Source organism: Aythya ferina (assembly GCF_964211825.1).
Source record: "Aythya ferina genome assembly, chromosome: 12".
Classification (NCBI taxonomy): domain Eukaryota; kingdom Metazoa; phylum Chordata; class Aves; order Anseriformes; family Anatidae; genus Aythya; species Aythya ferina.
In genome coordinates, this window is record NC_140308.1 from 10,060,281 (window position 1) to 10,073,356 (window position 13,076).

The 13,076-nt window shown below is 40.4% G+C and overlaps 1 protein-coding gene across 4 annotated transcripts in view; it reads left to right on the plus strand.

The window, feature by feature from the left end:
- Positions 1 to 2,038: 2,038 nt before the first annotated feature.
- The window catches only part of LOC311443543 (transcription initiation factor TFIID subunit 4-like), a 143,499-nt gene continuing 132,461 nt past the window's right edge, over positions 2,039 to 13,076 (plus strand). For 2 of the 4 annotated variants that reach the window (XR_014697323.1, XM_084533808.1), the window contains exons 1-2: positions 2,040 to 3,245; positions 6,541 to 6,713. Coding sequence is in view for 3 of the 4 variants with exons in the window: in XM_084533808.1 (XP_084389934.1) it covers positions 2,075 to 3,245; positions 6,541 to 6,713 (1,344 nt within the window). In the remaining variant the exon portion in view is untranslated. Of the gene's footprint in view, positions 3,246 to 6,540; positions 6,714 to 13,076 lie in introns of all 4 variants that reach the window. The other 2 variants (XM_084533809.1, XM_084533807.1) reach the window with 2 other exon arrangements.

The window sequence follows — 13,076 nt, forward strand, 5'->3', positions numbered from 1 at the left end:
GAAGTGTGTTAGAAAAATATATGATAAAAACATTTTTCACAGTCAGGACTAGATGCAGAATTGTGTGTGTAACTCCATTCTTTTATAAAAACTGTGGAGATAGCAGTATGCAAATTCCAGGTCAGGGCCTAGTAAGTGAAAGAACCGTGACATCTTTTCTGATTTAAAAAATAAATTTGTAAAGTATGGGATGTCTTTAAATGCAGGACAAAGTAATGTTAGATAGACTTTACAAACCTCAATTAATATTCTTTATTTTTGTGCAATAGCAAATCAAGCAATTATCTACTTTGAATCAAATTTCCAGGTAGAAATATTTGTTAGAATGTAATTCACTTTTAGCCTTCCATAAAAGCAATGCTCATTTATTAAGCAAATTTTTGATGTGTACATCTCCTAAGAACGGTCCTGTACTGTTTTTCACATATACTACTGTGCATTCACATCTCCCATTTATACATTCCAACTACCCCTTCATGCCTTCATTCTTTTACTGGCCACTTTAAGAAATACACACTAGTTTAATTTGATTTTTAATGTTTAAACTTACCTAATTAAGCTGGCACAACCTTGTTTGTATATGTGTAATGCATTTTAGAAGTGGTTTATTTCATCACAAACCTGTTTTGTAAAGGAAAAAAAAATGCAATCAGGAAAAACTGCCCTGAATATGTAAACTGCATTGAAAGCCAATGGCTGGTAACAAACAATTTACTAACAGTTTAGTCTTGTGGCTCAAGCCAAGTCATACAATGTATGACTTAACAGACTGAGCCTGGGAATGGAGAACAGTTGTGTGCATGGGTGTGCTGTGAGCTCTTCACTCTTTTCTATTAGTGCATTGTGCACTGAAGGTAGGTCACTCACCAACGCATGTTCTTCTATTTTGTAGAAAATGAAGAAATCACTAAGAAGTCACTATTTTAGGCCACAGAGTAGCAGCTCAAATACATCCAAGTTTGACATCTATGCTTTTGAAGGCTAGCAGAATCTAAGCTGTTTTCTGCTGGCAGCTCCAAGAATATGTATGTTTTTTAAATCAATTGTGTGCAAGAACAGCTTGAATGAACTGTGAACAGTGGTTACTCACACTAGCAAAATCATTTATTCTGAAGGTCCCATCAGAGAAACTGCCCTGTCATTTGCCAAAGAAATCATGGGTTAAGGCCACTTTTCTTTTTACACGGCATTTCTAAATGTACGAGGCAAGCACTGATGGGGAAAAGAGCGTATAGAAGAGCAATGGCAAAGGTGTTATTAACAGAATAAACTACCTCAAATGTTCAGTGGGGATAGTGAGGGAACGCTGTGGCAAGGCAGCTTCTGCAATGATACAAAGAAGTTGGTTTTGGTTCACGAGTCTTCTGTTAAGTGTCCACATTAGGAATGGTATTACCATCACCATTCCAGTTGTGGTAAAGCAGTAGTTTGGACATAAGTGTCTAAACCTAAAGCAGGCACAGCAGTGCAGGGTGCAGGTATCCTGCCCGTATCTTAGCACTTCAAACAGCTCCGGTAGCACTTGAAGCTGTCTTTGAAGAAATCAGCGTATGAGGCAGCTGAGCCACTCACAGCCTGTGCGCGGGCTCTCAGCTCTCCCTACGCCTGTGGAAAATCCTGTGCAGGCTGGAATTACTCTCAGGGTATTACAGCAGCCCTGCTCACAAGGTAACAGGGCAGCGGGACGCTGCAGAGGGCGAGCTCAGCACCCCGAGCCCCAGCAGCCCCTCAGCACCTGCCCAGGGACGCTTCCCGCGGCCGATCCCTCACACAGCCCCGCCAAACGCACAGCCCCGCCCAGACCGGGCGAGCCGCCGGCCCCTTCCCCACACCCTGCCGGCCGGGGGCCGCGGGGGGGCTGCGGATCTCACCGGGAGTCCCCGGGCCCCGAAGGGAAGGGCCGCGGCGGGGCCGTGCCGGGCGGGATCCCCCCCTCAGCCTCCTGTCAGCCCGAGGGGCCCCCGCGCCCCCTCCCCCGGCGGCGGGGGTGGGCGGCCCCTCCCAGCCTGCCCCGCGCGCGGCAGAGGCCGGGCGCGCCTGCGTGCTGCGCCGCCGGCTCCCAGCTCAGCGCAAGATGGCGGCGGGCGCCTCGGACCCCCTGGAAGAGATGCTGCTCTTCTCCGAGGAGGTGGACGAGAAGGCGGTCAGCGACCTGGTGGGCTCCTTGGAATCGCAGCTGGCCGGCGGCCGGGGCTCCGCCGAGGCGCCCCAGCCCAGGACCTCCGCCCCGTCCCAGCAGCAGCAGCCGCAGCAGCAGCAGCAGCAGGGGAGCCTAGCGGGGGGCAGCAGCCCCGTCCGGCAGCAGCAAGGGCACCCCGCTCCTCCCCCGGCCCCGGCGGCAGAGGAGGCGGCGGGGCGCCCCGGAGCCGCGGAGAGCCGAGCCCCTGCCCAGGGGCCGCTCCCGTCCCCGTCCCCCCCGGCGGCAGCGGCGGTGTCGGCGGCGGCGGCGGCGGCAGGGCGGGGAGTGAGTGTAAACAGTAGTAGTGTGCAGCAATCACATGGAGCCGCTCTCCTCAGCGGCAGCAGCAGCAGCAGCAGCCCCGCCGCCCCTGCCCCGCCGCAGCCCGCCGGCCCCCCTGCCCAGCCTGTCACCACCACCACCACCACCCACCCCCACGCGGCTGCCCGGGACGCGGCCAGCCCCGGCCCCGGCGGCAGCCCGCCCGCCGCCGACTGCCCGCCGCCGCTGCGAGCCGGAGCCGAGGCCGCGGGGGGAAGCGGGGCGGGGGGCGGCGGGCGGCGGGGAGCCGAGGAGGAGGAGAACGAGGAGAGCACCGCCGCCGCTGCCTCCTCGACGCCCTCCTCGGCGCTCCCCGGCGAGGCGGCGCCCAACGGGGAAGGCGGCGGTGCCCGGCCGGCGGCGGTGCCCCCAGTCAGCAACCATCAGAGCCGCGGCAGCGCCGACGCCTCCCCGGCGCAGCCCAAGCCCCCACACGGCCCGCTCCCCGCACTAAACGCACTCGGCAACTCCGCCAGCCCCGCGCCCGCCGCCGGCGCTGCCACCCCGCCGGGACAAGGCTCGGTCGCCAACTGCGCCCCGCCGCCCTCCGCCGCGGTGGCGCCCGGCGGCGGCCCCAAGCCCGCGGGCGTCGCCAAGGCGGGCGCTGCGCTCCCCGCCGCCCCCCAGGCGCTGTCGCCCAGGCCGGCGCTGGGCGCTGCCCCCAGGATCGTGGCCCCCCAGCTGATCGTCAGGCCGCCGCAGCAGACCACCATCCAGCTGCCGCCGGGCTTCACGATACCGCCGGGTAAGTGGCAGGGCGGCGGCGGGCTCGCGGCTCTTGGCTGACCCGTGTTCTTGGCCGAGGTTTTTCCAAGTTGCCGTTTTCCCGCTGCCCGGGGTGCCGGGAACACGAGAAGAGGCAAGTCCTACCCAAGCGGCTGGCCTTCAGGAGGATGTGATGGGTATGGGACGTGCTGCGCCTATCGCGAGTAGTTGTGGCTGGTGTTGGGTGAGTAACTCCTTTCCTTCTATTAGGGAGAGTGATGGACACGGTAAGTTATTGAGTAATGCTGTGGTAACCAGCTGTGCACCACAAAAGTCTGGAATGTGTTAAATAGGAATAGTTTTATGTCTGTGTTGTGTGAGAAAACTTTCCTGTTTTCAAGAAGTGTCTTCAGATGTGAACCAGGTGACCAAATGCAGGCTAAATTATCTAATCTAAAACTTTTCATTTCAGCATGTGTGATCGCATCATTCCGTGCCGCATACGGGCAGTCTTTACATCACTGGATTTTCTTTCTACCTCTGAAGTAACCCTTACGTTCTGTTTGTCCACCTTTTAGTTTCTTGATTTTCTTTATTGAAAATGTAAGTTCAGCAGGTTGCTAACAAAACACCACAGCATCTCTTCATCATGATGATTCCTTCTTGACTGCGTTTTGCTTATGTGGAATTTTGAAGGGTCGTAGTCTGTGCTCCTCTACTTAGATTTTCACATTGCAAAACGTTGGCAAGTTTGTTACATCTTCTTTTAGGTGGATTAACGTTTAAAGAATTTTTTTTTGGGCTATTGATATCAGCAGTGTTGTAACACCTGGAGATACCGATATCTGAAATAACATATTTCTTTCTCCACATTTCTTAAAATAGTTGATATTTGTTAACCAAGGTAAATAGAGCAAAAATGTGATAGCATAGAAACTTGCTTTCAAGTAGACTTTTAGTAGTGGTCTGTTTGACCACAGTGTATGAAACTCCAGCTCCAAGTTCAAATGCTCCAACTAGATAAAGCTTAGTGGTTCCATGGAGACCTAACTTGACGCAGATAAGAGCTTATTTAAAAAAAAAAAAATGAAATTGTTGCTCTTCAGATTGTATTAGGGACTTCAGCCTTTGATTTGCCATTGTTAATCTGGGATTTCCCATTGTTAATACTGAAGATAATGTGTATCGTAACTTTGCACACTGTTTATAAAGTTCATTGCCTGAAAACTTTCTTCTGCTACTTGATTTTTAAATGGAAGAGGAAAACAGAGCCTTTGAAAGCAATATTGTCAAAAATTTAAAAAATGTTCTGGAAATAATAGTGTAGAAAGTTATTTGAATTTGATTTTATTATCAGATAGTTTGAAATCTATTAAATATGTTGCAGTTAATTTGTCTATTCCATTACATTTTTTAATTCAGATTGAGTTTTACAAAGTTGAAAAAGTGATTAACAAAACACCTGTGAAGCAATGTGATGCAAACAATATGTATTTTTTAATGCATGGTAGGCATAATCCAGCGAGGATTTTTATATAATGTTCACAGCATACTCAAAGAAGTGTTATCTGTCTGGCCAGTTTGGGCAATGTATTAATATTTGTTTTAATATTTGTGTAGCCAGATGCTTTAAGTATGGCATATATCAAATACATACTCTGCTTATGGATTTTTTTTTTTACAAAGATAACCCCTGAGGTTTGGTGCTTGAAGGGCTAATGGACCTAGAAAATTACTTTTGTAAGATTTTTTTTATTATTATTATTTTAAACTCTTATTTTACAAATTACTCTTTGGGCTTTGAAAGAGAGTTATAATCACGTCTTTTGGATATGATCCTTGCCGTAGATCTGTAGGGCTTTTACCTTAAAGCTTGATTTCCCCAACTCTGGTTCATAGTGGCAGAAATTTGTCTTTTGTTGGTGATTTTAGTAGTGAAGGTTGGCTGGGAGCATCTAAGACCTGGTGAGTGAGGGCTTTTATTGATGCTGCAGTTCATTTGTGTGTTTATTATAGAATTATGACCTGATTTTGAAGCTAATCCTGAGAAGTGAGAATATGCTTGTACCATCTTTATTTTCCCTTGAAAAGTTTTTTGTTTTTTGTTTTTAAAGTATGTATATGAAGAAATTTGTGTGTAGAGATAAGTTGCAGAAACAGTCTACTGTCTGTTACCAAGAGTAAAAGTGATTTTCTAGATCCTTATTTTTTATAGACCCATTCCTCTTTGATACTACATTGTATCCCACTTACATCTGGGTTAGATCATTAGAATGTATTCTGGGACTAACTTGGAAATTCTTTTTTAAATGATCTGGCTGCAGAATCGCTTCTTAGTTCTCACTGAGCTGGAGGAAGCACATTATATGATTTGCAGTGATCTTGCATAAGTGTAAGTGTCCACATGATCTAGGGGCCAGGGTAGCCATTATGTCCCCTTTTCTGACCCATGGATTGTGGAAGTTTTGGGACAGTAGCACTAAGGGCAAGACTGGATGGCACTGACTGTGCATTGCGTAGAAGACGTCTATTTCTGAAATGCGTTACCAGAAAATAATCTGAAAGTATTGCATTCCCGTTTACACCTAGAAAGTGTTGGAAAACACTTGTTTGTCAAAGTACTCTGTTAATTTAAAAAACAAAAAAGTGCCTTTGGTGTTTTCCTAAAATACCTGTGCTTTGATTCTTTTCTGCTGAAGACTAATTATGTTGGTCCTCTGGGTATAACAGTGTTTTTTCTTGATATCTAAGCCATATGTAGTGCCTCCCAGTACAGCGATGGTGGATGCCAAGTAAATTCATGTGTTAATGCTCAAATGTTAACTAAATCTCAAATATTGTATACTTAGAAATGTGTCTGGCCTAATGTTTGCATGCACACATTTCCTAAAGCAGTTGTTTTAGTAAAGCTCTCATGTAGTTGTCCCTGATACACATGTATTTAAACTGAATTGAGTTCTCAGCTACGGACTGTTGCTATAGCTTACTTTTAATGAATATTTCTTTCTAATTTTATTCTCCTGACTGTAGCTACACCTCTGAAAGTTACTGCATGCCTATACGCTCAAGTTACCATTTTTATTTTGTCACTGGTACCGTAATTCAAGTTGTTTGAATTTCAAACTAAATTGGGTAGTTTTTGTCTGCTAGCGGGAGCTCCTCTTCTTCTTTGAATTAAATCTCATGTTACACCAGAGTAAAAAGAATAAAAATAACGTATAGTACTGTACATTTTTCTTGATCCTGTATCTTTCTATGTTCCATAGTTAGATGCTTCTTTATAATTCTTCATATTTTTCTTTATTCTGTAGTTACTGTTACTTTATTCTCATTAGGTATGGTCTTGGTGCGCACGGATGCTGGACAACTTGTAATGGTGCCTCAGCAGGCTCTAGCACAGGCTCAAATGCAGGCTCAAGTACAAACGCAGGGACAGGGTCCTACCAGCATTTCACCTAGACTTTCAGTGCCCACAAGTGGCCCAGTTTTTCGCCTGTCAACAGCTCAGGTATGTCTGGCTTGATTTCACTTTGTTTTTGTGCATTGTGTTCTCTTCTGTTTTGTACATTATTAGTTCTTAGATTTTTACAAATGTTCTCCCCCCAACACACACTTCTTTTTGGTATTGAAAATAGAAAATACTTATTCAAATGCAGTTCATTTTCTGGGGTTTGGGATTTTTTTTTTTCCTTGAAGAATCTACTTTATAGGTTTTCTCAAGAGCCTGTTCAGACTGAGTTCACTGGGGGTTAGAAAGCTCAGTCTTAGACAGAGTTTAGTTTGGAATTTATACAGCCAGTTTAGTAAATGACTGTTGTGTCTTCTGAATCAGAATTGTTGTGATATCCCAACATGGTGAATGGATGCACACGATAGCCAGATTTCACTAGAAATTAGAAATGAAAAAAAAAAAAAGCACATTCAATACAAGAATTTAAAATAGTTAACTTTTGTAGTATACTTCATTCAAAAGAAAGATTTGATTCACCTCTGGGTGTGATCAGTCTACACTTCAAGTTTTGTCTGAGTTAACAGGGTAAATTACCTCATAGAATGCTTTGGTTTAAGATTCTGTAGGGATGTTGTTCAACTTCATGCAGTTTAGGGCTAGTGCTGAATTATCCTCCTAAAATGTAGAGGCAAACATCTTTGGATGTATAGCACAGCTATACCATGATAATAATAATACACAGAATTAAAGGTAGTTTTGCCAGTAGTTTTTTTATTTGTAGAAATGCTAAATAATTCTGAATGAAATGAGATGAAGAATATGCCCTTAGAATTTTTGAATAGCTTTTGTAGCTTGGTTGTATTTCCTCATGGTTAGTATCTGATTGCTGTCCCCTTACATACTTTGTGCATTACACCATATTTATAGTCTCAAAGTTTGTTCAAGTAAAAACTGAAAGAAATGACAACTTTATCAGAAGAGAAGGAAGCCAAAATATAATTGGAGAATTGAAAATGAATTAATAACATGAGGTAATCTAAAGCACAGAGTAGCCAACTAGAATGTAAGTTTTAATCATGAATGTAACTAGGAGGATTTTAGCTCAGTGGAATGTATCTCAGGAAGAGCATAAAGAAAACCCTGGAGGCACTTATAGAACTTAATGCTCTCAGGGAAAAGGTAGTAGTGGATGGAATACACAAAAGAACTCTTAGCAGAAAAAGCAAATGGTTAATATTTAAATTTGGGATATCTGGAAGGGTAGGAAACCTGTAAAAATCCTTCAAATATAAATGTATCTCAGGAAAAACAAATACAAAGATAAGCCTACCCTAATTCCCAGATTTTCTAACTAGCTTGCCAACAACAAAAATCCAGAGAAGTTTCTCTGTTTAGTTTGTATGTCTGTCATTGGTTGCTTTTTTTTTTTTTTTTTTTTGGAAATACGTCACTTCTATACTATTGACTACAATAAAAAAATAGCACATAGCACATGTTCTAGAAACAGATCCCAAGATGAGAGTATAGTATAAATGCATAACAGATCACAGGGTGGGGCTGTACCAAGAATATGACTTAAGTCTGTTAAAATAAGTTAGCTTTAATTGGTTTTGTTTCATACTGTTAGTTTTCACATAACTTTGGTTGCTGTGTCCAGCATTCAGAATTAAAATTCAGAGTGGAAACATTCATAGCAAACTAAATATTAACAAATTGTCTGTAGTTTGAAAACATTTGAGGAGTACATCTTTATTGAGCCTAGGATCTTAGGACAAAAATGTAGATGGACTGCTCGGCGACGTGTGTTCTGTTTTTAGAAAATTGGAATTTCTATCCCAAAGTCAACCTTGAGATCTGTGCACAACAGGTGTTAGTAATTGATCATGTTGGCCTTAGGCAGGTGTTCTCAATTTATATGAAGCAGTTAAAATTGTGGAAAGAGCGTAATATGACTTAGGGGATCTTTATAGAAATTAATCTCTGAGGATACTGCACATTCATGTGGTTATAGAGATGCTCAAAATCTGAAGGAGCTACTTTTAGTAGTAGAGTGATGTTATTGTTTTTCTGCAGGATTCTGACCAGCTGGATACCCTGCTGCACAGCATTATAAATATTTCTTTAAACTTTGTTACTAAACTGCTTAAGAATAGAGGTAACCAGCAAGGCCTTATGAATGGTAAATGTGTTACAGGATGCAATATTTTGAATATTTTAGGGTGGCAGGATTGGAATAATGATATTGCAGCTAATCAGGATTCATCTGCTTTGAGAAAGATTTGTGGTAGCTGCCCAAACTGTACTGCATCATTTCTTTATTTGTTGTTATTAAGATAAGAAGTGGTCAGTAATGTCCCTCAAAAACGTACATTGAACTTCATGACTCTGCATGTAGTGTGTAGACTCTTCTTTCACTTTTACAGTGCTCAGATTTTGAATATAATTGAACTTAAAATGTAATTTAAAAGTAATGCTTGAAAACATTTTAAAGACACATTGTAAAAATTTATTTTTAAAGGTTTTATCATATAAAAACTAGATATTAGACTTTCTTTTGGTTAAGCGGAAGTTTTATAAGCAGAGGCTATTCATTAGTTTTCTGGAAGAAAACTCCAGTGATAAATATTATGCTTAGTTTTTGGCGGTGTCAGTTATTTCAGTGGTCATTATGCTACTGAAAAGCCGAGAAAAAGGGACCAAGTTCTAAAATATAGAGATTGTATGTATTGAAAAATAATTCTTCCAGTGAGCTGATAATTAAACTGTTTTCCCTTTCAGAATCAAATTATGATGTGTCAGACAGCTAAATTCTGTCAATTAAAAGTTTCAGTAGAAATTTTAGAAGCGTGAAAAATACTGTTTTATGTCTAAAAGGTATAGTGGTCAGGAATCCTAGTCTGAACCGACTCAAGCAGAGGAAAATTGTGTGTACTATTAGCTCATAACAGGCAATATAAACATTTGCTGCTTCAGTTGTGAGATATTATGCAAGATTGACAAAGATTGCAGGCTACGTAGTTTTAACTCGAGAACATCAAATGTGACTTTCCATTATGTTAATGGATAGATTGTTATTTTACACGTAGAGCTCATCAAATTTCTTACTATGCATTTTATCCGTTCTTTTAAAATAACTTGATTTGGTTTAAAGTGCAGGGTGCTTTACATATGTAGAAATTAGTGATGTACTTTCTCACTGAGTTTATGTTTTACTCCAAGATAACTATAAAGCTTTGTCTGTGGTAGCACAGACTTTCTTCATGGACAGGAAATTTGCAGTCTGCTTTGAGCGTTCTAGAAGATCATATCATATACTGCAAAGAATACATGAGAATACCACCTTCATAGGTGGTATGATTGCTTTTCTTCCATGTTGTCCTAATTTCTGGCCAATGTCAATTGTCACAAGTAACTCAGCTAAATAATTGTTTTCAGTGTTGTACTGTGATTGCAGTGTCAAACATAAAAGTTCAGAAATATTAAGATATGTAACTTCAGATGTTATAGTATAAGCATCTACAAAGCTAAACATCTAAGATATAAAGATATAAAAGATGTTTATAGGAAACATTGGTTTCAATTAACAGTGCATAATTTTAATTGAAAATTTCCTTTCTACATATTTATTTTAGCTTTCTTCTACTTTTTGATAAAAATTATTTTCATATGAATATTAAAATGTCATCAACTTTGGCAAAATTTTACCTGCTATAGGATCTTAGTTAAGACAGGATTTTTAGGGAACAAGCTATAATTTGATGGAACTTCAGTTACTCTTAGGAAAATTTTGTTCTGGACTCTTCTTCTAAGAGCAGGTCAAATAAGCATGGGTTTACTTGGATTACTACATTCTTCAGAGATGATCAGATTTAGAGGCTTTTGGAATTACTTATTATTTAGACTGTATTAAATTTTTGCCTATTTTTGCCTCCATATCTTGTTTTGGAGTCTATACTTGTGAAATTATGAAAAATGGGTAGGTGCTGCCATCTAGTTTTTCTTTGGTGAGTTTCTTTTGTTTATCTAAATTTTTCATTTGTACAGTTCATCTTTTCATGCTTTTGATCTAGAGTTTTTTTAAGGGTTTCACTATTGTAATACCCAGTTAGTTTTATATTCATAACCAAAAATAAAAAAGTAAGTTCCTTATTATAAATTAGTTTCAACTGAAATTATTTGGCAGTGATTACGAAATTAAGGTGCTGCTGGACAGCAGGAAAATGTAAGTGAGTAGCATATGGAAAAGACCAATGTTATATTAATCCTGGACTACAGTGTTTTATTCTGGAGTACGTGTTAATGAAACTTGCAAATCAGGTGAAATAATTTTTATTTGCTTCTGAGATTGCTTATTGGATTATTTAACTGAAATAAATTCAGTCGTAGAGCTTGTTAATGTTTTTGTTTCAGGTTTGATTAAAAATGTGTTTTCCAGTAATAAGTTGCTTTATATAATGTTAGCGATCAGAAATGGTATTGTAAAGTTGTGTAATGTTTAATAGTTCAGTACAAATATTTAGGCATATAAATGGACTACTTAACAATTCTTGTGCTACAAATAAGATTACCAGTCATTTGAATTTTCTTTCCATTGCATAAATAGTACAATGAACCAATATTGATTTATTTATTGCTAAGAAAATGAAAGTTCTAGCTTTATTTTTTCTTTAATTAGGCATTATTCTAACTTCCTGCTCTTCAGAATTTCAAGTTCAAGATATAAATTTTACTGATTTGTTTTCTGTATTTTGACATTCACTTTAGAGAGTTTTGCCTTAACATATGTTCTGTTAAATGAGATTGTATTTGTGAAAAGTGCTGAATCACCTGCTCTGGATATGGCTGTATTTTTTTTTGCTATGGAGCATGTCTGATGCAGGCAACAGCAGCTTAGTCTTCGCCATCAGGTGTGATGTTTAGAGCAGTTCTAAACTTGTCTGATGTTTCAGAAGCTGTTCTTTCTAAAGCTGAGCCTTTCAAGTCTGACATAGTTTTGATAATATGCTATGCCTGTGTTTGCATTTTTGTCGTCTTCTAATCTTGATCTTTTTTCTTATTGTTTTTTTTTTTTTTTTTTTTACTGTTTTTCACATTCTTCCTGCTTTCCTGAGAAATGCTCATTATACGTTTTGTAGAAATTTTAAGCAAATTGAGAACTCTTTGTTTTTGCCTTAGGTGTATTGCCATTATTATCAAACAAGCTATTCCATAGTATTTTTTTTGTATAGACAACTTGTTTCTCTTGTGCAGTATTCTGGAGAAGACATTCGTGTTAGCAGAGCAGGTAGATTGAATGGCCAGAAAAGTTAAAAGGTGTGTGGTCTTGGCTGTGCTTTAACCACAAAACCATTTTCCTTCCTTCCTTTCTCTCGTGGTGGCTGAAACTTTTCTTTGTAAGTGGGTACTAAGTTCTTCTTATAAATTCTACTATTTACATTTTCATTGTGTTAACATATATTTTTAAAACTTCTTAGAATATCATCCATAGAAAACTCCCAAACATTAGTAATGCTGTAAAATTAAGAATGCAAAGATTAGGAAATGCTGTAAGGAAGGTTTGTGAGCAAACTAATACTGGCTCTCCTGTAGTGGCTTTACACTAGAAGATCTCACACTATTATTATTCTTAAGTTCTACAATGTGTAGGTTCAACAGCCTGATGAAGATTTAAGTAATATTTTTTTCTCCTCTATTCAGTGGGTTGCTTCAGGCTTATTTGCTGCATAATATCTAAGCCCCTTTCTGAAGTGGGAATTAATTACCAAGCAGGTTTGTTGTTTTTTTTTGCAAAGCTTATCCCTATAATAATTCTCTCAACAATGCAGTCAAGGGGATTATTAGCTTCTTTTTATAAGTAGAAAATACGGACATTAGGTGATCAATTAAAAATACTGTTATTTTATTGTGTGTTCAGTGTGATTTCATTGTTTTCACTTGCAACTATGACCAATCCTGGACACAAACCCCGCTTTTCAAGTTGTGCCCTCATAAATACATGGCATAATAGTATTAATTATAGTAGATCATCTGTATTTGCATGCAGTAGAATATTTGTGCAGTAGTATGAGTGCTATGCTATTGAGGCAGGGGTGGAATTTAATTTTAGGGCCCAAATTCACCTACTTTTTAAGGACTGTATTCTTTGGTTTGCTGTCCCTTTCTCCATGCCCCACTGCCAACATTTTTCTTGTGTTTTCTTTTTTTTTTTTTCTCTCTTTAAATACATTCCAGCAATAGTGTCAAATGAGGTCTGTGTCCTGTGTTTAGCATGGTTTTGCATGTCCTGAATCTTCTTCCTGTTCTCCTACTTTGTGAACCCAAAAGTGACATCTCAGATATGAGGAACACAGCAGCATCTCCCTGCTTTGGATTCTGGTGCTTCACTCCAGCAGTGCTGTGGCATCTAAGAATTTTGGTGGT